The sequence below is a fragment of the Coturnix japonica genome, chromosome 15, assembly GCF_054131305.1.
Source record: "Coturnix japonica strain WE chromosome 15, WE-NBRP24, whole genome shotgun sequence".
NCBI classification, from domain to species: Eukaryota; Metazoa; Chordata; class Aves; order Galliformes; family Phasianidae; genus Coturnix; species Coturnix japonica.
Genome location: NC_140677.1, coordinates 4,998,481 through 5,024,795, shown reverse-complemented (window position 1 = coordinate 5,024,795; position 26,315 = coordinate 4,998,481). Strand labels below are relative to the sequence as shown.

Sequence of the window (26,315 nt, the reverse complement as noted above, 5' to 3'; positions counted from 1 at the left end):
CCCCTCCCAGAGCACAGCAGGTAGGAGCTGATGTCTGCCCATAACCTCTTTTGGGTGATTTTCACACACTGACGTTGCAGAATTGCCCTACATTTAGGAATCAAGTAAGTGCATTTCAAGCACAAGCTTTATTTCAAATCAGACTTTTTGCCAAGTTTCCTACTCAGCAGGTACATACCCTGCAGATTTTGAAACAGGTCTCCATCCATATTTGTCAGAAAGCAGTTTGCTAATCTGCTATCCCAGAAAAGCATTATTCCAGTTAATGTTTCCATGAGCCACTTAGTTCACTGCAATAACTGCTCAAGGTTAAGCAAGCACAAGCACTGATGTAGTATGGCAAAATGCAGTAATATTTTTAAAGTGCTGCCTTTCCTTTTGGTACCTATCCTGCAAAAGACAGTGGCATGGAAAGAAGCAGAGCTGTACAGATTTAAGCATCCTCTGAAACACTGCTTGCAAGGTCTGTGTGGTCATTGCAAAAACAGTGCTTGCACACACACAGATTAAGTAAATAACAGCTTTACTGTCTGACTTGCATTCTTCAAATGATCCCTGGTGCCCGCAGATGAGGATCCCTAACAAAAAGCATTGGTTTGAGTTTGCGGATTTCCCAGCTGAGCTTGTTCAGTAGCACATAGCAAGATGGGGACTGTGATCAGAAGTGATCTGTGATTACAGTGGATGCAGTCTGCATGTATTGTGTTCAATTAGGATTTCTAAATAACGTGAGTAAGGGAGGTTTTAAAGTTCCTAAAATTCAAAATCAATTATATACCACCAAGATCTTTCGTTGGCTGTCGCCTGGTGCTGGAAGCAGTTTGAAAGGTGATAGTTTCTTGATAGAAAGAATAAATTGACAACACAGATTAGAAAGCTTTAACTCTGAATGTAGTGACCCTTATGTACAGATCTTTAGTGAAAACACCTGCATGTGTGCCCTGCATCGAATCAGTGTATTTCTGAAGGAATGAGGGACACTCACTTATAACAAAGTTTGGGTTAGACCCTTTCCACGTGACTCACTTTAATTTTAAACTCATTTTTTATGGTAAGCACAGCTACACTCTTCATGCATTTTACTTATTCAATTTTCCAAGCCAAAATATGGAAGCTGCATTAGCTCCAGCACTCCCAGCAGGTAATCAGCCTTCTGCAATATCAAACCTTATGTCACCAGCAGTAATGGGCTGAAATAGTCAGAGCCCCATAAGGACTCTTCCTGCCCAGTTCCTATTAAAATTAATGGGGACTAGGCATCCATTCCCTTTAGGCAACTTTGAAAATATCAGCCAAAATGTAGTTGTAAGTATTAACCTTTAGGAAGTTAGTGTTGGCAGCTTCCCACTACTCTGTAGCTGCTTCCAAAGTCAGTGATTAAGCAGGAGCTCCACATGAGAGCTCCCACCCAGGTTTAATAAGGACTTCCTTTGGGGTGAGAGGGGGAGCAGCTGTGGGCACTTTGCACCTTGAGGCTTTGTTGGCCAAGCAGGTAGTAGGGAGGCTGAAAGTTAAGTATGAGATTGGTTGTTGTTTGTATAGGAGTACAAGCTTTTTTTCTTTCTTCCTTCTTCTTTTTTCTGGTTCTCAGTGGTGAGGAGGTTGGTCCTGCAAAGGTAAGGAGAGATTGTATGAAAGGGCTGTATGCATCTGCATGTGATGTAGTGTGGAAGTCTGGGGCAGAGTTGCTAATAATATTACAGCCTAATTGTTAAAAAATGTATTTGACGTAGAAGAAAAAGTGATTGTGAGAGTGCTTTTATAATTTAAACCCTGTAAGGAGCTTCTACCCTACTGATTTAACCTTCTTTAATTAGGGTTTTTTTTCCTTTTCTCTCTGTATGAAAGAAAAGCAGCCTGGTATTTAGAAAAGAAAATGGGGATTAGAATCACTTATTATTATTGGATTACTATTAAACCAATAGAAATAGCAATAGAAAATCTTGCTTTTAAACACCCCTGAGTTCTCAGATTTAATCCGTACATATGACCTGTGAGGAAACAGTACTTCAGGAGTAAATCGGTGGTGGTTTAGAGCAAAGGACTTCAGCCCAGCTAACAAACTGGAAGTGATGCATGTCTGAAATGCTGCCGTGGGAGCTGGAAAGCAAAATGTCCTCTTGAAATCTTTCGCCCAATAGTTCTAGAAGAACCAATGGGTAATCAATGCCCTCAGTGAGCAGACTGCTCATGGATGGAAGATACATTCCTAAATCAAATAAACTGCTGACTGTGAAGCATTAGTTAGGCTTTGCTTTACATGGCGTGAGATAAGATGCAAATATAACACATGGATCTCTGTTGCTGCTGCTAAAAATGCAAAGTGATAAATGCACCTTCTTGATTTTACCAGTGTATCATTAGTAGAAATCCTCTAAGAACCTGGATCTTAACGACCCACTGTGCTGTATTTTCACCACCACTTTGAGTGCTGGCTCTGTGGTTTTTTGTTTGTCTGGGTTTATTTGAGCGGATATCTGCACCTTATTAGGGAGTATTAGTTGCATTTGGCAGGATTTTTATTCTGATATTGATGCTTTGTTACTTTACTTTTCTAAATATGACTGTTTGATGGTCAGGAACTGTGTAGCCAGGAACGTTAACACTGCTGTCAAGTCCCAAAAGAAAGAGGGCCTTCCAGAGCACAGCCTGGTTCTGCTGAGCTTGTAGGTTTGAGCAGAGTTATGGGCAAGGCTTTATGTGATATCCCTGTGCTCAGGATGTGGATTGTGAGCTTGTTCTGCTGGCTTTCCCTGAAATATTAGGTCTTGCTAACTCTAGCTTTCCATGGACTATAAATCAGCTGTGTAAGAGTGGTGTCCTGCCTGTACAACATATTTTGGTTGTCTACCCTGTACTCACTTCATGGCATAGTGCAGTATATCAAAGAATGTAGATGCTGTTGCTTTTGGCCACATTTTTTAGCTAAAATGACAGATGCCTGAAATTATTATGGCGATTTTTTTTGTTTGTCTGTTTTCACTAAAAGAACAGCTCCATCGATGATTGGGAGGTTCTTGCCAGGAGCTTTGTAGGGACCAAGAGGGCTGTGCTTGGTTTCCTCTCCCCAGCAGGGGACTGCAATCTTTCTTTCTTAGAAATGCCACTGTGCAGTATCTAAATATAGTAAAACCATACAACTGTTGCTGTATCTGTGAAGGATGAGATAAACACGTATAGAAGGGTGAGGGCCAGATTGGCAGAGTCCTGTTTTATGCTCCGTTTTAGGTAGCACTAAGGTAAAAGGAGATACTCCTACAGCCTGCTTTCCATTCCCATTCAAAAAATGTTTTTCCTTCCAATTTTTCTTGAGTGTCAAAATAAATGAAAATGTTTCATAGTGATTAATGGTGCTCTGGTTACACAGTGAGTGCTGGTAGAGATACAGCTGATCAAGGAAGAGAGTATTTTGAGAAAGCCTCATCATGTTTTGTTTTGCCTTTATGCTGATATGTTGAATTTTGGCCAAAAAAAAAAAAAGAAAAGTGATGAAATTCAGCCAGCTACCTCAGCACGCATGTGTGCACATAGACATACACTTGGAGAGAGATGATGGATGGTTCTGCTGCTGGATGGAGAGCTTTCTCCAAAGAGAAGCCCCTTTGCTTGACATGTGCTGTACTGCTGGGCATTATTTCCTACTACATTGTCTGCTTCGGGGGATTAGGTCTGCAGGACAGGCAGCAAAAGCATCCCTGTGGTCAGCAAGGTCACCCAGTGCTGTGTGGAGCTGCAGGGCAAAAGATGAGGGGATGCCCAGAAGTTGGGTAAGGGGGGGGTAACCCTCCAGCTCTAATGTGTCACCTTGGGGAACAGAGGAGGTGCCGAGTACTGGCCCATCCCTGTTTTCTTTAATGTTTCAGTGAATTTACAAGTGCTAACTGAGTTCTGGTGAGAGGTCCTACGTGGCATCGTTTCAATGTCAGTCAACTCAGAACCTCTATTTGGTTTTGACAGAGCTCATTCTACATTAAAACTACACTGTGTTTATTCACCTGGAGACCTTAACTGCTATGTACAAAAGAAACTGCAGCACAATACAGTTTCTTTCACTGCTATTGATCTTTAGTTTCACATTGCGGTTTTGCCCTCTAGATTAAGGTGTTTGTTTCTCTCACACTGCTCTGTATGTAAGCTGTTTAAAACCTGTTTGATATTTTACTTCCAGAGAGTTCTGCAGGGCTAAGGTTGTAGCTTATCCAATGTTTTGACAAAGTCCAAGCTCTGTGTTGAAAATATCGATATAGTCTTAAGCTGTTTTTTCACTGCAAACTGTGAATAATCCAATTTTTAATTATCTTATACATTATTTTTTTAATGTATTTTTTGATTAAAAGTTACTTGTTTGTCATTATAATACTTCTAATGGAAGGGATGCAGAGGAACCAAGGGATGCTGGAATAGATTGTTATCTAGTGCAATGTATCGATCAGGTCAGGTGGTAAATTAACAGGAGCAGAACACCATTAAATTTTGAACTTAATTGCCTTCTACTCTTAATTTCTATTGAATATAATCAATAGGTGTCAGAGGAAAGTTAAAAGAGTTATTTAGCAAGCCGCTATTTCCTGCAGCATAGTGGAAAACTACTGTTTCATCCTCTAGTTGATGCAAATAATTTGCAGTTCAAGTGTGGCCACTTTAGCATTTTATCAAAGACACACTTTTAGTTCCGTCTTGATTAATCTTCATCCCTGCCAGAAAGAAAGGTGATATAGTGATGCAATCTGTTTTGGTTTAGCTGTCCCTTTAGTCTTCACTTATGATGGTGTTGCAGCGCCATGTTAATGTCACTTCATTCAAAAAGAAAATGCTACAGCCAATGGAAATGAAGATCATAGCCTTGTCCTTGACTTCTTGGTTCTTCCACTAGCTTGCTTGGGCAAATTTCTCTCTTCTTCCTTTTTCTTTGCTTGCAAAATGCTGACTTAATTTCCTTTACCAAGGTCTAGCATCAAACTGACATGTTGCACTCCCTTCTAGAACTCCCTGTGCTGATGATGCATCTTGTCCTGATCTCCAGCTTACTGCTCAGTTTGTAGCTCCGTGTATTTCACATTTCCCTCTCCAGTAATAATTCAAATACTTTTTTCGTTATTTGCTGTCAGCCTTTAAGTATTGCTTATACTGCTGTAATCTAAAACCAGTTCCTTATAAATCAATATCTCAATGCTATTATTATTTTACACCTCCATGAACGCTCTTTCTATTACCTAGTCTTTTGCTAATAAAATGCTGCAAAGGAAACACCATATTTCAGGTGGCCTTCTGCCAAAAGTGCATGTCCAGTATCGCTGCCCTCTGGAATCACAGAGGCATTAAAAAGCCATTGAATGTAGGATAGACATTTGATGCAAATTAGGGGATTACTGCAAACCTTGGTAGGCCTTGGAAGCTATATTACTGAAGCAGCACATAGGATAAAATAGACCAAGGTAAGCATTCCTCATATTTCACAATAGTGTCAGTTCTGTGCCAGTGGTGGTATTCCATATTTATAACCTTATATTGGCATGAGGCAATTCACATTCAAGCTAATGGGAGTTTTCCAGGAGTGTTGATTCAGGTTCTTGACAAGAAATGAGTATAGCCTCTTTTGCACAGCTTTAGAGCAGAAATAGCATTTAGAGTAGAGAAGAGTCTACTTGAGATTTTTATGAAGTGGTGCATAATGATGGATCACCAAATGGACAGACCTTCATAGAAGTTTCATTTTCTAAGAGATCTGATCTACACACTCCCTGAAAAGTGAATATCTTTAGAGAGTGGCAAGTTACCCAGCTCAGAATAGTCAATACCTACAGCAAGATTTGCTCTCAAGTTCTGACCTACGTTTGTCCACAGCTCTCTCCATTGTGAAATGTCAGTAATGGGTATTTTACTCTGAACTCTTGATTTTATTCAATATTTGGGGATGAAAAATAAATAAATAACCAGTGCTTGCTGTCTGCAAATTTCAAATCTGCCAAATCATCAAAAGAGCTAAAGAGGAATTTACCTTTCTCACAGTTATTCCTTATGAGGAATTAATTGTGCTTACAGTGCATTCCTGCTCTTTATAATTAAGGGTGTGGCCATGAATGAAGTTTTCTAAAGGTGCCCCAAGCAGTGAAATCCAGATAAAATACAACTCAAGGCTGGAGTTTTCTGGGATTCTCTTTCCCGCTTAGGAAGTGCTGCCTTAGCAGAGTGGAGGAAGGGAGAGGGAGATTTTAGGTACTGAAAACAGTTAGGTGCTAATCACATTTATTCATGCTTTGTTGACATTGTCATATGTCTTTGGGTCCATGCTAAGACTTCACAAGCCTCCATGGCCCAGTGTGTATTTCAGCTTCAGGCAGATGGTGAATTTGATCAGAAGTTGTAAAATGTTTTATTCTCCTCTCACCAAAGTGCAGGCTACAAGAGATCATCTATTCTTATCACTTGATTTGAAGGCAGAATTAAATATACTTACACTCCATCCCAGGCAAATACTGATCTGATCTGGTCTTCTGGATCACCAGTAACAGAGATTCCACAGTATCTGTATTCACGTGGCTAGTGGCTCTTGCAGATGGGAATGGTCTCTTGTCTTTTTATAGTCAAAGTAAGACTACACACTTCATCTAAATTAGAAGAAAATAATCATTTATTGTGGAAAAAATATAAGGTCCTTGTATGGACTTCCCAGGGCCCAGTAAAGTCACCAGTCTGCCCAAATTTGCATTCGGACTGTTGAATTTTGGATGATCCCATATGGAGTGAGGAGTTATGCTTGATGGTCTTTGTGAGTCTCTTCCAACTCAGGATATTCTATGGAGTATATTTTCCAAGGGAAGGTTGTAGAGCAAAGTTTTGTGCTGAAGTTGTACCACTGGCGTGTTAACAGGACTGTCTCTGCAAAGGCATGAGATATTGGTTTGTATTACAGAGCAAAATAGTCTGTGCAAGTCTCACAACTCTAGCTCTAAGGATGGGCTGAGATTCTCCTGTTCAGGTCACTCAGGTGTTGTGCCTACGTGTACCCATTCTCATATTATAAGCAGACGGAGATGAGCTGGTGTTTTGCCTGCAGTATGTGTAGGGAACTGAATCACAAAGCAGGGTGTGCAGAAGCCTACTGACAAAAAGTGACTTGGTTAATTGAATATCTATCTTTGGCCAGGGTGGTGTCAGCAGTTCTAATATCATTTGATGTTTCCTGTGGAGAAGAGCTTCTCTTGTGTTTCACCCTTCTGCCAATAAAAGCATAAAAGGAACTTCTGTTGCTAGGAGAATCAACAAGTCTCATTCAAATTATTCCAAGGCATTAAATTAGTCTCTCTATGATATCCTATTGACATTGTTTCTAGATTAACACATAGCTGACTTTCTTCTTTCACCATCAACTGCTATAAGCAAAGACTAACTTGTATGATAGTCTTTTCCCACTATCTGCTACTGTGGAAAAACTCTGCGGGAATGTTTCAGTGTATATGTACTGTTCACTGAGCAGGCAGAGATTTGCTGTGCATTGGGGTAAGTTTTCACCCTTCACTTGCTTCAGAAGAATGCTCTGGAGGAAATGCTTCAAGGAGCTGACACAGTTTCCTGGAAAAGCAGCAAAGAGAGGCAGCTGAGATGATGTTTGAACACTGATTGTCTTTTCAAGCTGTCCTGACTGCTTCCATGCCTTTTGGAAGGGAAGGATCTGCTTGCGCTGTGCAGCAGCCTATGGCAATCCATACTTTTCTATGGTATAGACATCTGCAAAGATCCCTGGCTGATTTGTAATCACATGAGGATAAAAAGATAACATTTACATTAAGGTTGATGATGAGAATGGTTTGGCTCAGTGAAGTTCTCTTTCTGGGTTGCTGTCATCATAGGAATCTTGAGAACTATAGCTTACAGCATTATAGGTAAACAGCAATGGCAGATAAGGTAGGAAGTCTGAGACACGCATGAATTAGGATTAAATGGAGCAAACTAATTCTTAATCATATCCAGTCACTACTAAAAAGAAGAGGATAGAAAGAGACAGAATCAAAATTAGCAGGATAACAGATTGCATGTCTGGTTAGAAAGAAGTCCTGCATTGTGAAGTGCTTGTAGATTTAATGTTAGATTCTACCCTTGTTTGTCATGCACATTGTAAAGTATATTTGCAGTATTTTTTATTTTATTTTATTTTGTATTTTTAGAATATTTTATAGCTTAGAGCCTTGGCTGAAGTCCATCTGCTGTAATATTGAAGATTCATACCATTGTCAGGCTGGAGACTGCAGTTGTTGCTTTTTCTCTCCATACTTCACTGTGTTTGCAGGAGGGTCAGAGCTGTGAATTTTCCTCATGATTTCCAAATCCAAAAGTGGATCTGCATCGTCTTTTATCCATAGAAAGTTATACTCCGCTTGCACTTTACTTTTCCTGAGGAATGGTCACATGGCAAATGGAAAGCAGACATTTACGAAATTAGATAAGACAGTAATTCTAATTATGATCAAAAGTAAATTAAAAAACATTAATTAAAGGAAAAATAAATCCAGCTCTGTGTGAGTCAGAATAGAGGGGGATATGCCAATAATTTCATGGCCAGTAGAACAAACAAATAACAACTACAGAAAAGCTGTATAACATGCTGCAAATGGGAAGTTCTTTATGTAGCATCACTGGAAATGCAATGTGAGAATTGTGTACAAGACCCCTTTTTCCATATGCGCGTATCTTCTAATGTTTTCAGCAAAATCAGCAGATTACAGTCTCTTTGTCTTGAATACTAAGTGTATTTTATAAAGATGTGCTCAACATTCATATAAACAATAGCTTATTTTCATCTTTGCAAGCCACCATCAGAGGCCAAATGCATCTCTGCCTCTTCATTCTTTCCCTTCATCTTCTCACATAGCCATAACTGCATGCATGCATTTCAGACTTGCAGTTTAAATGTCAAGTCTTACTCTGTACTCTCACACCCTCTTTTGCATACAGCATGGCTGACTTCTCTTAGGTTTCTTAAAAATGGCAGAAGATGCATCTGTGGTTCTTTCTGATAGTTCTGTCTGTTACTCTGTGGTTCCAGACTAAATGTGTGATACAGCATGCTGCACTGAGATTAATCACACCTAATCCCTGTGGGTTATCAAATATATATATTGTCTCTGTGGTGCTGATCTGACTCCCCTTTGCTTCAGAATTTAGCAAGATCTTACTGAGCTGCAGTACAACCAGACACTTTTAATGTGATCTTGCAAGGAGAGTTGAAGCTGCAGAAGTGTGTTCTTGTTGCCCATCTCTTCCAGCATCCTGAAATGGTACAGATAAGATAGTATACTGTATATGTTTAATCTATTGCGCAGTTGTTTGTCAAGATGGTTTTTGTGGGCTTTTCCCCCTACCCTCAGCATGTCTCCTAAATTCCACAGCTGGCCATCTTGGCTTGGCCTCAATGACTGTCTGAATTAAGAGTTACAGTTTCCTTTAGAAAAGTAATAGTAATTAAAAAGCACTAACAACCATGCAGCGTTTTCTCAAATTTTCTCTGCCTGAAACTAATAGCAAATACAATGACTTTAAAAAATAATTGTATAAAGCTCCTTAGCTTTCAAAGAGTTTTCTTCTCAGCAGTGATAATAAATGTACATGTGTGCCTTTTGAGCTTTCTCTTGGGTCCAATTTATTTAGTCTTAGGGAAACCTGTTTTTATAGCTATATAAAAGGTTACGACTGTTCCCAAACAATTAATCAGTGCCTTTTTATTCTGCTGCCTGCAGAAACTGGAAGGAAACTTTCCACATCTCTCTCTCCCCAGCAAAGAAGACACAAATATAACCCAATATTCCTCCCAAATATTTGGTGTCCTTTGTGCCTATGTTTTCTGGAGCAGCCTGTGGGGATGGGAATGCACTTTTGCTTCTGTTGTTGCAGGACTTTGCCATGTCAAGGCAGAGCTTGAAAACTGTTTGAAATCCTGGTGGAAGAAGTGCTAAGGGCAACTATGGTGTCATGATGCACCAACTTGGCTGTGCCGTGAGCCTCCCCATTAACTACTGAAAGGAGTAGTCAAAAGCCATTCTAACTTGTCTATTTCTACCTGCTTTTTAAATGAACAAATGCTAATACTATTTGACTAATTAATTTCTATTAATATATGAAATCCTGAAGCAGCCACTAAAGAAGGCACTGCTTTGCAGGAAACCTCCTGCATTTCTCTGCTCAGATTGCTGCTCCCAGTGAGGCAGAGCTGGAGATGTTCCTTTGAGCTCCTATTGCAGAACTGAGCCTTGGATGCTCCCTGGCACCAACTGAGCATCTGAACGCACTTAGGCTGAATATTCATTTTGTCCATTCTTCAAAAAATACTTACAATGTGAAATACAAGAATAGCTCTGTTCATAAGCCACAACATGAGACAAGGCTCTGTCACCAGTGCCGTATCTGCATTTCTTAATAAGAAGCGAACAAAGCCCATGTATTACCACGTATAAAAACGCGGATAAAAGATATGCAGGGAGAGAAATTACCTTTTTGGTCACAAAGTGATGTGGGTTGATTATAAGCATAGGTATTATTTCTCTTTGTTGTTCACCTCATTGTTCAGTGCAGGAGAAGAAGGGAGCAGTGTGCACCAGCTGCATGGCCGGATGAAATTAGGGTTTCAACATTTGAAACAGCGGATACTTAGGGTAAAACTTCCCCTGATTTCAGCTGTCATTAATCTTCCATGCAGAGCCAGGCTTTTCATATTTCAGAATCTGTGGAGAGGCAGCTTTTTAATCTGAATTTGGTTTTTCTTTTTTTTTTTTTTTTTACCCCTCTGAGATTGGTTTCTCTTTGCATATAATGCTGTGGTAGTTTCCATTTAAACGGAAACCTGAAATGAAATAGTTGAATATGAAACCTTTGCAGAGAGAAAGGAAAGAATTATCTTGAATTTATTTTTTTTTATTATTTCAAGAGGTAAAATCTTCAGTGACAGTACGGCTGGCTGACTGAATTGCCATGTATTTCAACTTCTGTTTCAAGCAATGGATTATCTTAATTACAGCAAGAGGGCATATGCTCCTGGATGGGACTGTAAACTCAATTAATCCCAGTAGTAATTCTCCGTGCAATTCATATTAATATAATACAGCACCCTGAAGTAAGTAGCCACATTAGAGCAGCTGGAGCTGGGTTAAGGTGGGAGGCAAAGGCAGAAGCTGCTGCAAGCTGCTGGCTCTCATCTCCTGAGCCAGCCTGGGGAAGAGGCAGACCTGGGACTGCTGCTGAGAGCAGGAAAATGAAGGAACAAGAAAGGGAAATGTCAGGAAAAGAAGGAGAAAAGGCAAGATGAATTTTAGCATAGCAACTGGCAGGGTTTATGGCCTGAGCTGCTGCTGAAAATACATGAATGGCAGCAGCTCCGGGTAACAAAGCGTTTCTATCAAAAGTTTCAGGTGACCACGGGCAAACTTTTAAGTGGTTTGCATATCTCTCTGAGCAGTGGAGGTGATAACAGCTGGCTGCTCCTTATTTTCCTGGTCATTTATACAGTTCATTTTCTAAAATCTTCTCTGTGCTCCACGTCTCAAGAAAGGATTTCATTGGAATCACAAACTGCTTACCATTTTGCAGAGCTCAATCTGGACACGTAACATTTAGGATTCAGCAGTGTGTGTCACTATGGGAGCTGTTTCTTTCACTATACAGCCTTGGGATGGCACTGGGAAGTGTTTTGACACTTTGTGTATGAATCTGCTGGGCGCATACACATACATAAGCATTCAAATGCACATGTGTAAAACTTAGTTTAATTAAGCATTAGCATTGCCACCATTTCTTCTTACTGTACTCCATTTAGCATAGATTAGCAGCGTAGTAAGTCTAGCAACCAGTCAATTACCAAATTCCTTTTCAAAGGAAGAAAAAAGGAAGATTACAAAACTCATCAAACCAGCATAAATCACCATATCTTCACCACCTGAGGACCTGACCTGCTAACCGTAGTTTCTTTCTTCCTCACAGAGGTAATTATTCTATTAAAATTAATAGTAAAATGAATACTGCTGTGAATGAATTACATGGGATAAGCATGAAATACTGTGATCATTTCTGCTGTGAATTAGTAATTATTGTGCGCCTGGTGAAATTTGAATACTTTCCTCTTCTTCCTTGGTATCAGCCTTGGTTTATTTGCTACCTTTATCTCTGTTGTTGGAGCTGGAGATTACTGGTGCTTTCCTCTGGTGCAGCAAAGAGGAGGTGTTCCTAGAGCACAGTACCCTTGGTTTTATGATAGCAGAAGTTACAAGATAAGCATGGATTTGTTTGATGTTTGAATTATTTGTGATCACCTTCTAAATGTGGTGTTTATATAAGCTTGTCTTTGTGCTTACAAAGAGGGAGAAAAGGAAAGGAGAAAAACCATTCTGCCTCCTTTCCTTTCTTCCTGCTCTTTTAGTGTTTGACTTAGTGATGTGACTTTGAGTTCATCCTGCCTGGAGCAGGGAGGGCAGTCGGCATCTCCAAGGGATGGTGCTCAGAGTAAGAGAGACTTGGGCTCATGTGGGGGATCACAGACTTGCAGTGGCTCTGTTTTGGGGATGTTTGTGCTCATCTGTGTGCAGTGACGTGGTGCATGGGAAGCTTTAAGTGGACTTTGAGGAGGGTAAATGATAGCAGGACAAAAGGTGACCTCTCCCACACATGCATTGGAGAGATGTATCTCAATAAGTAATTGCTATTGTTGGCTCAACTGGAGCAAATCAATAGTTGTCAGGTGCTGTGTGGATGTAGGGCAGAAGTATAGCATCAAACCCAGTCTTGCTTTTGAGAACTGCAGAGAGAGCCCAGCGCTAGCAGGGAAGTTCTGCCTTGCAGCCACTGTGCATTGGGATCTGAGCTCTGCTCAGTGCTGTGCGCTCCTTGCATCAGGATTAACTAAATCCCCAACACCTAACAGAAAGGGAGAGAAAAGAGACAAAGTGAGAGCTGCTCTCCTTTGGCCTGCACTAGTAGATATTCTACAAGAGCCACGTGCTCAACTTGGCTTCAGAGACAGGAGGAAACCACTGTTCTCTGGCCAGCTCATGAGGTTCTAGCTAGTTGGCTTCCTATCAAGTTATTGCTTTTCTAAGTAGGATTTTATTTCAATTAACTATATTAAGATGGTCACAAGCTGTTTTAGATAGATTATGTTTGAATAAATACTGACCTGACGTAGTAATAAAGGCAGACGCATCTTAGGGAATTAAAATCTTGTTCTCTTTCTTGCTAATAGTTTGCAACCACACTTAATAAATAAATAGGATTGATATGCTTAATACAGTGTATTTTGTTTCTTGGGACAAACGTTGATCTTGATAGTCCCCAGACTTATAGAAAACCGTTCTCTTTTTCTTCCTACAATAGTCGGTGCAGTGCATAGTTTAACCACATAACCAGATTAATAGAAGCACTTCTTCACCCCAAGAAAACAACTTTTGACTACTTAGAACAAGGTCATATCAACTCTAGATGCAAGGCATTATTTTTAATTAATGTGGTCTATCTGTAGTTGCTAGCACCTGAAAAGGCCTTCCTGAAAATTACATTCTTTTTGTGAATATAAACAGTTTATTAAAACTCATGTATTAATTATTTAAATGAGGTTATAAATATTTGAGTAAGCCCATGCAAAAGGCACTCACAATAAATCATCATATTCTACATTCATTGAAAATTAAATTACAGAAATCTGAAGACAGCTGCTGTGACAAAGACGTTTCTGCTGCCTGCCATCACAAGGTCCAGGGTATGAGCATTATCTCTAGATCGCATCAAATAAAAGAACAACAGCACCTGAAGTTTAAGGGGAAATATCAACGCTTTAGTCTTAGACTGGTTGTAATAAATGTGGCACACAATCAAGGACGAGAGTGAAGAACTACCAGTGGTCAGTGTCTTCTTGGAGGAACCATTGTTGTCCAGCTTTGACTTGGAGATCACTGATGCGGAGTCTGAATGAACAAGCAGAAGAGAATATGGGAGTATAGGTTAGAAGCCTGGAATAAGTGAAACAAGATCACCTGAATGAGTGAGAGGTCAGACACTGTAAGTACAGGGAAGACCATCAATCGCACAACTGTATGGTAGATAACTCCACTGCAACTTTTAAGTTTTCAGATCTGAGGGGATGGAAAATAGAGAAGAAAAAAAAATGTCAGTAACCTAATTGCCACATCAGGGGATTCACTAGCCAATTATATTTCCTATTCAGCTCACTTACAAGAATTTGTGGAGGTGGCTGTTTAGAGAGAAAACCCAACTATTTCAACCTAGAGTAGTTTAGAAATTATTAACAAAAAGTATTCTAAAACTTCACCTGAAACATATTCCTGTTTGCTTTTCAGTCACTACTGCCATTCTCAGCACTTCTGTTTAGCTGTTCACCTTTGGAGGGCTCCTGCTTGCAGACATTAATGAGATAAAGTGGAGTAAGGACAGCTGTTTGTGAAAAAATAAAGCTTTAAACTTCTATTTATGGTGATGGCAAAAAAGCTTGTGGTTTTGTAGCTAAGCATCATCTGACTGGAGCATGCACGAGATTCCTAGAGTATCTGGAGTCCAACACTCACAGCTCCTTCCCTCTGGTTATTTTTTCAAGAACGCATCTTGTGTATTACAAATGTAGGAGATAATGATATTTGCATCAATTCACCCCAAGGAAAACAGAGTGTGGTCATCATATAAATTATCTGTAGCAAAGAGTGAGTTAGAAGTGAAATCAGGGGACTCTTCCAAGGTTAAAAACAACAACAACAACTACCCATTGTAAACACTACTGAATTAGAATCTTTTAAAATAATATAATTTAGAGTTACATTGAATAGAGGTAAAAAGACATGAGCAGTGCCAGTGCTGTGATGGCCATGAAATTTCAAGTGCCCATTTCCAGAGTTCTCATCTCTGTAAAATGCTTCAGAATAAATAAGTATTATGAGCACTGAAGGAAAACGTAATTTCAAAGAAAAGCTTGTCAGTTAAGGTCAGTTTAATATCCACTCATGTACTGCACTGTTTTGCAGATAAGTTTTTATAATTTAGTTACTTCTCTTATTCAAGCATATTGAAGCAGTAATTAAGCTATGATGTGAGATACAAAGTATTGTGTGCTCAATTCATCAGTTTTTCCTCAGTCTCGCAGTTCTTGTTCTGATTGCACTGGCATTGTTGAGCTGAAATATCTCCAAATCTATCGTGTCAAGATTATGCATGATGTAATTTGTAATTGTAGCTAGGGATTTGTTTACAAAAAACAAATGTTACTTTAATCTTTAATACACAATTAGACTTGTCTTACATCACAGAACAAAGAGATTTGCATGAATACAGCACTTTTATTAGAAAAGTAATTACCTTGTGGAGTGGCAGTTGGCTCATTTAATATAACCTTTGAAAACAGCTTCTTCCATACAGATTTTAAACAATGCCCTTCTGAGAGTTGGCCTGGGGAGCTTTAAGGGCTCTATGGGTCTATTATTTATACTACAGTATCCCCCGTTTCACAGAAGAGAATTTGGACCATATCTTCCTTTCACAGTAGAAGTAATTGCAAGTTACCTAAACTACTTAAAAGAAATCTGCAGGCTCTGCCTTTTGGTACCGCCATGAATAAAACTGTTCACCGTGTGCAATTCCACAGTAGCATGACTAGAACAGTAAACCTACCTTTGTTTCCCATTGAAGTTGAATCACTCACACCCTGAAAGCATGGACACCTGACACTAGTTTACAGCATGAGTTTGTGGATTAGTGTAAATTCAAATAACACCAGCTCTAATCCAGTCCATCGTAAACATATTTCTATGACTGCAATGGCCTGAAAATAACTAGCAAGTACAGGAAAAACTAAAGGGATGCTCCCATTCTTTGCTAGAGCCCTCAGTGTCCATCCATAGGTTACGTCTGTAAGGGTTTTGATGCACACAACTTTGCCTTGAAAAAATCAGCCAGCAACACACCAACAGGTGACAAACAAAGTCTGCATAAGTGTCCTGGCTAACAGTTCTATGCTTTTTTTTTTTTTCTTTTAATCAAATTACAAGACACAACAGTCAGAATATTTGGGTGTAAAGAGAACATACCAAGAATGTATTATGAGGCATTAGGTCAAGAGCAGATGAACTTCAATTACCGAAGAAGAGTTTCAATCACGCGTTAGGCTGCTTTCCTGTGATTAGAAAGATAAAAGCCACGTGCTTGATGGGTGTTTGTTTTAGACATAAGCATGACTGCACTGACTTAGGCTTTCACTAGAGAGGACAAGTGGGGCCCTTGGGAGCCATGTCATGCTGCCATGCTGATGCCAGCACATGGCTGCTCACACTCTAGTCCCTGTTTGCACGTGGCAGGGTCAGCCTGTGCAAAAGGATGAGATCTTAGGTATAACTAAATCACTAAAGCAATAGCTTCCAAGTTTAGGGATTCATCATTCTGGGCAGTAAAGCACAGAATAATTAGGGTTTGATGTGATAATATAATATAAAAAATCATTTTTGCCTGGAAAAACATATGCACAGTTTTTATTAAAAAAGTATTTCTTTCTCATTGATTAGAAGCACATAATTGCTTTGCATGATATTAATTTCCAGAAAGACAATGGGAGTTGTTTCCTTATCTGTTTATTTGTTTAGAGAAATCTTACGTGCAGAGTGGAAACAACTTGAGTTAAATACTTCTAGGAACACACCAGATCTTAATTTCATAACAGATAACCATCCAATGCATTATGCATGTTTTGGTATGCCTTATGAATGCATTATATTTATATAATTTATTCATTTCCAATGTTATTTCATACCTTTACTGCTAAGCTATGTTTCTGGCACTTCATTCAGACAAAAACATCATTATAGGCTTTCACTCTTTGGACCCCATCTTACAGCTTTTCCCTTCCACTTCACTGAACCCAACCTCCCAGGACACAGGGAGTTCACATTTGAGCGAACATCAACTTTGACAAACACCAGATTCGGTTCAGAAGCCCACAAATATGAAGGAAGACCTTCCTTGCTTTTGTTTTTTTCAGTAAGCATTGGTTCAGACCCTAAACATGGATCATTGGTTTATAATGCGAAGACTATAATTCCTCCTCTTGGGCACTCGATGCCACAGTCACAAAGGAAAAAGTCATAGCAATCATATCTCTGGTTCAACGCTGCCATTTCCTGGCATTAGCAGCCGTGTGAGCAACCATTTGCACAGCAGAGGCAGGGCCATGACAGTTCACAAGCAATACGTACATAACATAGAGTCCCTGCTGCCAGAGGTATAGCAATGCAAGGCCACCCACCGCCCTCCAAGTATCCCCATCATCTTCATCTCACAACTAGGATATCCTCACTCTCCATTTTGACTTGTCCGTTTGCTCTATTAATTATCACTAATGAAGAATTAACATTGCAGATAGGCATTTTTTCTCCTTTGACAGCATGCCAGTCCTCAGCCCTGATCTGAAAAGTGTGAATATTTATAAGCAACTTCCTATTGTCTCTCTAAAAATGTATAATTATGCTGCAGTTCACAGGCATTTCATTAAATATATAACAATAATATTAAGCATTCACTAGGCTATCGAGAAGCAGTTCAAATAGGATATAAATAACACCGCTAAACTGCACAAATATTTTATCAGCATGCTCTCAGCTTTGTCCTGCAGCAAGGGACAGCTTCAGTTCCAAACATAGTGGTAACTGCAACAAGGGATCTCCCTGACCTACAGAAGATCAGTTTTCCTCATGCAGGTTAGGAGAAGATCCTCGGTCACAAGCATGTCTTCCAGCTGTTTGCATGCGAGCCTTTCATGTTTTCATTAGTCTCATTAGCACTCAGTGAAAGCAGGTTTCTCTGAAATGACCCACACCCTTTACAGTGAGATTATGTTAATCATCACTGATAAGATCACATGCTTAAAACTATGACACTTGCATTAGATAACGTTGCTGTGCACGATGTTAAGAATTCCCAAGAAATACAAACACTCGTCAGCACCTACATGAAACAAATTTTGCTTCCTGAAATCTAAAAGCCAAAGGCTCAGTGCTAGATCTCTCAGATTTACTTCATTCAGAAGATGCCGTGCAAATCCTACTGCTCTCCTTACAACCTGGATGTATTTATACCTAGCTGACAAAAGAGTCTTTCCCTCTGAACAGCTGTACTCATTTTCTAAGTACTCAGAGGAGTTGAGTGCTGTCATTATTAATGCACTCATGGAAGTGAAGATGCACATTGACTCACTATGAAGGTGCCACCCATGAGAAACCGTGGTCCTGCTTCTGTTACAGATGTCTCTCAGCCATATGTTCAAGCAGTATTCATTTCCAAAGGTGCAAAGAGGGGGACATAGATAAAAATGACAGAGCTCCAGCATCCACCCCTCTCAAGCTGAGCACTATGAGGGTTAGAAATTCCCTTGCAAGCTCTGAGCTATTTTGGTTGAAATCTGCTCTTTACCAGACTGCCTCTATTCAACAGAAAGTAATGCACATGCTTAAAAACCTCCTGGCAGCAGATGGACATCACAGAATTTTAATGTTATTATTGGTTACCATAGTACCTGGACTATCTCATTACTGTCTGGGACAGCGTTCTCCTCAATGTTGTGCAAATGACAAAAAAGGGTCAGTCCCACACTGCTGCAATACAGCATCAAAACTCAACAGGTCGGTAAATACAGAAAGGAACACATAGGAAAACAGCGCAAAACTCTCTCTTCAAGTAAATAATATTACAGATGAAAAGCCAGGACAGCAACAGGGTGATTTAACTGTTGTAATAGAAGAAGTTGGAAGCAGAGCTGGGATTAAAGGAGCCTCAGGAGTTTCTGGTTCCCAGGCCATTAGCCAACACTGTCTCTGTTAGACATATTGTTGTGAGAGAAGCATACACTCGTGTTTGTTATTTTTTCCAATTTACCTACCAGTATGCCAACTGTTAGAAAATGGCAATGTAAGTGTTTTTTCACTACTGAAGTCTTCTCCCGCTGCTGAATTTTTGCTGGCTTATGCAGATCTTAAATGGAAATTGTTCAGGGATTCTCTGCATCTAATCTACCCTTTCATATTTTATGGGTGTATTTTAATGCAGCCCACAGAGTTCTTTAGACACATATTACACCCTTAAAAAATATCTTGCTCTGGCTGCTGAATACATTACAATGAAAGAGCAAGAATTCTGGATGGAAAGGAAAAAATGTAAACCTTAAATCCTTTGTAAAAGAGGAGAATTAATAAGGCATTGTTTAAGAACCTGGGGAGTAGATTGGGAAGTTCTAAAAGAAAGAAATACATTATCTTCTTTTAAAACATTTACTACAATTAAAACATTAAATTAACTTCACAAGACTAGCTCTATGGTAATTAGGAATAAGAGACATCACTTGCCTCAATGATGACACTGTTTTAGACTGGAGAAATGTCAGTTTTCCCAGTGTTATTAGAGGTCTGTTATCAAAGTCTGCCAAATATTACACCGAGTGAGCATTAGATTGATGCTTCTAAAATAGAGTAAGATTGAATTAAAGCAGATTGACGGACTCCCAGTAGGAAAAATCCTGTATTTCTCCTAGACGATATTATTCAACCTGAAATTCTGTTTTGGATTTGTATTCTTTAACTTATCAGACTGCTGCTCCCAGAGTAAATGGTACCTCGCTCTGTTTATGAAATACATAACCCTTCAAATGACATGTTCTTTCTCTCCAGCTTTCTCACCCTCCTAGCGTTCCCTTCCCTGTAATTCATTCTGCACCCCGTGACATCCCAATAAAATAGGAGAAGCGATGTCTCATTCAATTCTCTGAGATTTTGTTTTCTAAAGCATATGAGCACAGGGTACGGATACAAACAGTCCTAATCTTGCTTATATCAGATTTCTTTTCCTTGAAGGCAAAAAAAGGGCCTGAAAGATTTTACCTCAGCGCTATATCTATTTCCAAAAGTCCCCATCAGTGCATGAGTCTCTCACAGGGAGTTTGAACTTTCCTTTAATCTAATCCATTTAGAAAATGACTCACAATTTATTGAATAAAGTGGAGAAAATTGATATCTTTTCATTAGACTGACAAAGTCTTTTTCACTGCTGGCATCTGTGAAATGTGTTCTCTATTTAAATTTTATTTATATCAATCTTCTCTGGTGGAAACTAGATTAAATGAAATGCTTTACACTTACAGTAAAAACCTTCCCGTCCCCAATGAGTGTCATACTGGCTATGCAAGTCATCTCTGCTCATTATTCCTTGGATACCTATGATCAGGAGGAAGCACAATCTAATATCTCTCTTCCTTTGTATTCTATCTGTAAATAACCCAAATGCGTATACTTTATCACGGGCAAAAAGAGATAGCTGCTGTGGCTTTCTAATGGCAAATGCAGAAGTAATCTTGCAACGCTTTCATACACCGTGTGCTTCTTCTGAGCTGTTGAAAAATGCATGATGAGACTTTGCTCTGTTTCCATAATTCAGGGCTTTCCATAAACATGAATTTAAGTTATATATAACAATATGACAGTGCAGTCATATGGTTAAATACCTCTTTATCCTCATTGTCATATATGCTTTGTCACATCATCAAAGCTATTTCCTAAAAACAGATGTAAGAAAGTTAAAGGAGCATTGCATCCACCAAGATTTGCATTTTGTGTACATGCTGGAGCAGAAAACATGACACAAGTCAAGTGCCTGCCAGTTTCTGGGCTGTGTATGCACATTTGCTCCCAGACCTCCTCCAGCCTCATTACCCCCTGTAAGAGAGCAGTTGTTCACTGCTTTAATGGGCTCAGTAGCTGCAATTTAATGAAAGAAATTGAAGACTGGAAAAGGTGAAAACAAGTTTAGGAGTTTCAGCAAGTAAGGAAGTTTTAATCAAATGCATTGTGCATTCACTTTTTTGCTAAATATCATTTGGATCAAGAGGAAGGTGATTGAATGCCTAATAGTTCTGTGTTGATTTGGTTGCAGTTTCGATGTAGGTGTTTGAGAGATTGTAAGTGCATTTCTGCTGCATTGCTGTAACAGAATAATTTGTCTCTGAAATTCAAGGGGAAAACATCTCCAGCCACCTCTCTTCGTGCGCCCAACCTTTGTGCATGAGGGGACAAAAAGCCATTACTGCCCTTATGCATCCCACAGGGGATCTCATGAACTCTGCACACTGAACCCTGCTGAACTAAACTTAATAGTTTAGTTTAAACTTGAAGTTCCCTACAGCCATCTAGGGATTTAGGTGCTGCGTTTGGGAACAAATGCATTTTGAAATGCAGTAGGGTTGTGCAAACACAAGCAAACATAAGCTGTGGTCTCACTCTTTCCCTACACAAAGTTTGACTATCAGATCCTTTACCTGTCGTTTTATTACTCTGATTAGAAAATGACATTTCAAGCAAGTGCTTTTTTGTCTGCTAATTCATGCAGACTAAAGCCGTCCAAAGTTAAATATTTTGCTCCAAACCAAAATAATCCTATAGCTTTACAAAGATAGTAAAAGTGAATTGAAATGGAGGGGAAAAAAAAATGTTTTAAGAAAGTTTCTTTTCTCCCCAGCTCCATTCATTATATGCTTAGAGTTTAATATTCTCATAAAAGATGCATTTTATTGAAAAGAACTCGGATAGAAGCAATCCCTTATTTACGCTAGCAGGAGCTGGGGAAAAATAGCACAAACGAAGCAGGAGCCGTCAGGCCTCTTTTATATCACATCCCCTTTCTCTCCCTGTGGCTGAGGGTATCTGTCTCAGTCAAATCAGCCTTGCATGAAAAACATAAAAAAAACTCCAATTCATGTATTCCCCAGACAGAGAGAAAGAACACAGTGAAAGCCGCTCCAAAATGTTACAGGCATCTCATTCAGCGTGATGTGAGCACTTACAGTAGTGGCTGTGGGGAGCCTATAGTTCTCACCCAGGTTTAGCACGTCAGGTCAGAGAGGATCTCAGGTTCCTCGTGATCCTAAAGATCTCCAATATAAACCATCCCAAGGGAAAGCACCTTAATTTCAACAGTTCTCTCTCACACAGCTGCCTCAGCACACGTCAAAGCAACAACACCTAAACAGAATAAACCTGCATTGTGGTCTCTGGAGAGAGGTGTTGTTGTTTTTTAATCCTTTTCCCTATACAAGTGTACATAAGCTCAAATACAGCCAACTGTGCTTCATTTTGAAGCTTTTGCCTTCTCCTTTGAACAGAGCTGCAGGTGTAAAACTTTGAAATTGAGCAGACCTCAAAGGATCAGCGGTGCTCAGGAAAGACAGCTGGTCCTAGAGATTCAAAGGCTCTTAATAGAAGTGAAAACCTATAAACACAAGACTCAAAGGAAATCATTTTCATCGGGCTCTGGATGCCCCTGCCTCAGCATGGGGCCGGGGACAAGTCAGCAGGGAGCTTTGTAGTGCTTCAGACTTACAAAGACCGTGCCCACATATATGTTAGAGACAAATAGGAGCTCTTCATCTAAATGACCTTAGTTTCCCCTTTACAAAAAGAACCTTTTCCCCACCCCAGTTGTACTGCTTAGGGACTGGGAGTGAGGACGACTGGTGATTGTGATTGAACTGTGATCACAAAAAATAGACACATACACTAAAACCTGCACATCGTTTGATTAAAGAGTTGACATTACAGGTTAGCATTCACTTTGTGTTTGACTTCTTTCAGTGTCAATATCCAAATACCTGGGCTGTCTTGAGGAACAACATCAATGAGTAGTTAAGACCACTTTAATTACAATGAACAGCATTGCTTTCCCATGCTCCCCTTAGCCTGTATTAAATCATATCACTGCAAGATCCCTTTGCCAGTGTGTTTTGTGTTGTGAATTTTAGCACCTAGCATCTTAGCATCTTTCTCCACCGTTACTGAATGCTAAAGCATTAACACTACCAAATAAACATGATCATCATTTCTGATTCTATGTCATCAGATTGTCTTCATGCACTCTGAGGATGCCCTGCTCAGATGCTTGCAGTGAAAGGCAACATTTAGCAGGACACAGTCTGCAGTTTGCCCATTACGCAATGTATTATTGGAGTGCAGATTCACCATTACGTGCCTTTACATACATAGCAAAGATTCTTTTCTCCACTGTTAGCAGCATTAATGATACCCTTCAGGAAGCTATGTGTGAACAGCATAATTACACTGCCTTGCAAGCAGCAGTGTAAAGGCTTTTGTGTGTGTAGTACATATGGAGAAAGAGTGTACTGCATGATATAAGTGAAGCACAAGCTGTGAGAAAAAACAGGAGAGAGGAAACAAAGAGATTAACTCACTTATTCCAACTTGCTGACCTCTTCTTTAAAACCAAAGGAACATTCCATGCCAAGATGTTTTCTTTCTGGGTTTTGAGTAAATTCTGTGTGTGAAAAGTGTGTTCTTATTGGGAAAGCTATTCAGCTTGCGGACAAAGCTCTCCTACAGCTTCACTTATGTACCTGTGAATTGAGGTGATAGACATAACTAGCAGCACATGTCTTTGAGTGTCTCCTCTGGACTTTGTAAGCATAAAAAGATCTCTTCTAGATAAAAAAAAATTAATCAATAATTTAATTATAAGCTCTAAGACGCACTTAAATCAGTGCATGCACAAAAGGGCATTTTCCAGAGCTGAAAGGTGTGATACAAGTCATACTGCTGCATCAAAGGAATTTCATGGGCTTGAAGAAGTCATGAGGGGAAGCAGAAAAGAGTTAAGTCTCTGTCTGAGTGTAGGAGAACCCTTAACAGTTAGGCTTCAGGAGCTCAACCAAGAAATTAATTCTTGCCAGGGAAAACAAGCCACAAAGAGAGCCACTCAATCCTCAACTATCTGCAAATTGCAAGATCAGCTAAAGTTTATCCAAATCCCCAGACAAAAATTGTCATTAAGAAACAGCTAAGGTTAGAGGCAGATACCAATTCCCAGGCAAAAAAAAAAACCACACCACAACTTTCATTAAGATACCCTCAAGGTTGTAAACATACGTGCCAATTAAATTCAAACAAGACTCAAACTCTGCAATTACTTAGAATGCTAAACACTTGGAAATTAAAGGCAACTGCTAACGATAATATGGTTTCCATAAAATTCATGATCACATCTTAACAAAAAGAACTTCTAGCAATTCAGTATTAGCTTACCTTCTATTTCCTGTTGAGCTGTAGCACTCCCTGCAACAGGATACTGCAGAAGTTAAAAGGCTGTTTGGATTCATACAATAAGGCACAGGTGTGGGGAAGAAAAAGCCAGCTGTGGGTACTTAAGGCAAAGCCAGTACCACTGATTTTGAGCTTCTCAAACCACAAGTCCTGATGAATTTCCTATTTCAACTCTTTCTTCTTATGCTTTCATAAAGACCAGATTGACTACTCAGAGTGAAGGGCTCTTTGGTTCTTTGCTTTGAAATAGTACTGCTGCTATTACAGCATCATAGTAGACTAGATCTCATGTATAAGAAAGTTATGGCAAGCAATGCTCTGTTTTGTAAGGACAGTATTTGATGAAAAACTAGTACAAATATAAATTCCTTGCAACTAAACCCCAGATGAAAGGTTTACATCTCTTAAATACATTGTCAGCTTCTTGAGGTATTATTTACTATTCTTTTCATTACAACGTAACTGTGGACATTGTCTTTCCTCCTTTAGCTTCAATAGTGATTGGGAAATGGTGGTGTGAGATGGAGCCCTGCCTAGAAGGAGAGGAATGTAAGACGTTGCCTGATAATTCTGGATGGATGTGTGCGACTGGCAATAAAATCAAGACCACCAGAGTAAGTTGTCTTTCTGTCTGTAGCTGTGAGTTTCTAATAGGAATGGGAGTCAACAACCATAGCTTTGTTTCCAGCATCATGTCTGCTGTAAATGTCCCAGAGTTTGCTGCACACCTCCCAGCTTAGTGAGATACATATGCAGAGCGAGAAAGTGGAATGTGAGCTGGCTGAGCTGCTCCCATTATGAAATTACCTCTGGGGAAAAATAAGAAATAAGAAAAGAAAAGAAAAGAAAAGAAAAGAAAAGAAAAGAAAAGAAAAGAAAAGAAAAGAAAAGAAAAGAAAAGAAAAGAAAAGAAAAGAAAAAGAAAAAAAACCCTTTTTCAAAAGTATATTATTTTACACTGCCCAAATATTTCACAAACATTTTCATGAAGCTGCCATCTACACCTGTATTCAACAATTTTAATTAGATTGTTTTCATACCACGACTGAATATTTTACTCAGTTGGTAATTCAAAACGTTTCTTTTTACGAATGAATACATCTTGATATTCAGTGAAGTGAAAAATACCTTCTGAAACATGGTAAGTGGAAGAAGCAAAATACTCAATAATTTTTTCCCTTTTATTAAAAAGCACAGCATGCTCAAACCTGGATTCTAACTCACAGAAAGTTCACAGTCATCATTTTCTGGCTTCTCCCCTTTTCGTGTGATCCAAACTCTGGTCATTTTTAATGTCTTCCATGCCTCTTACTGAAGGAGATCTAACCCCAGCTTACCAGCACGGCTCCTGAATTCTTTTATTTCCCTTCATGTGATTTATCCTAGGAAGAAGGATTTTTATAGCAGACTCATCTTCTGGAGTGACTAGATTCACCATCACTTAAAGTTATGTTGCTTCTTTATATACTTACAACCAAAAAACAAAACAAGTAACAAACCAGTATATGACCTTTTCAGGGAGACAACAGCTTTCTTGCTAAATTAGGAATTTAAAATGGAGAAAAGGGATGTTAAGGAAGTAATGAACAGTATGAAGAACTACGTTGTACTTTTCTGTTTAAATTACAATAATATAGTAGCTCTGCAGTCTCTCTGAAAGTTATATAATTTAGGCTCTGTGAACTTATCCTACCCTTAGCTCTCCAAACCATCATCATATAAACTCGTTTTCATCTAGAAGTGATTGCTAGAAATTTAGCAGCTTCATTAATATGCAGATGTATGGTCCAATCTATTCAGTATGCATTATTGTATTTCATTTAAATTAAATACTTACAGAGTGAGTGCTCATAACTGAAGAAATATTTCTGTCATTTACCCACAGGAGTTATTTTAATTAGCTTGTGAGGGGAGTACCTTATGGTACTGCTTCCAGTAGAATTTTGCTTTGTTGCTTTAAAGTATCATTACAGAGCCCAACTGACAAAGGCAACATGACATGATGAGTTTAGCAACTGTCTCTTGCAGTTTCCAAGCAAAAGCCCTACTTTATAATCCCTGAAACTTTGCTTGAGTCTGTACTTCTGTGTCAAGTCTAGCAACATAAATATAAACTAATGGAAGCAATCAGATCCTGAAACAGGCATTTTTTTCTTTGTTTTGTCATTTCAGATGGCATCAGGGAAAGAGATTACA

The 26,315-nt window shown here is 39.2% G+C and overlaps 1 protein-coding gene and 1 long non-coding RNA gene across 8 annotated transcripts in view; one reads left to right on the top strand and one right to left on the bottom strand.

The window, feature by feature from the left end:
* The window catches only part of TAFA1 (TAFA chemokine like family member 1), a 286,245-nt gene that overhangs the window by 256,777 nt on the left and 3,153 nt on the right, over positions 1-26,315 (top strand). For all 5 annotated transcript variants that reach the window (XM_085516244.1, XM_085516242.1, XM_085516243.1 and 2 more), the window contains one exon: positions 24,609-24,733. In XM_085516244.1, coding sequence (XP_085372370.1) covers positions 24,609-24,733 — 125 coding nt within the window. The remainder of the gene's footprint in view (positions 1-24,608; positions 24,734-26,315) is intronic.
* The window catches only part of LOC107320013 (uncharacterized), a 51,342-nt gene continuing 25,141 nt past the window's right edge, over positions 115-26,315 (bottom strand). The window contains exons 1-3 of one of the 3 annotated variants that reach the window (XR_014934569.1): positions 14,306-24,393; positions 8,227-13,940; positions 115-7,572 (exon numbers count right to left, since the gene is read on the bottom strand). This is a non-coding gene — a long non-coding RNA (uncharacterized LOC107320013). Of the gene's footprint in view, positions 7,573-8,226; positions 13,941-14,305; positions 24,394-26,315 lie in introns of those variants that run through there. The other 2 variants (XR_014934567.1, XR_014934568.1) reach the window with 2 other exon arrangements.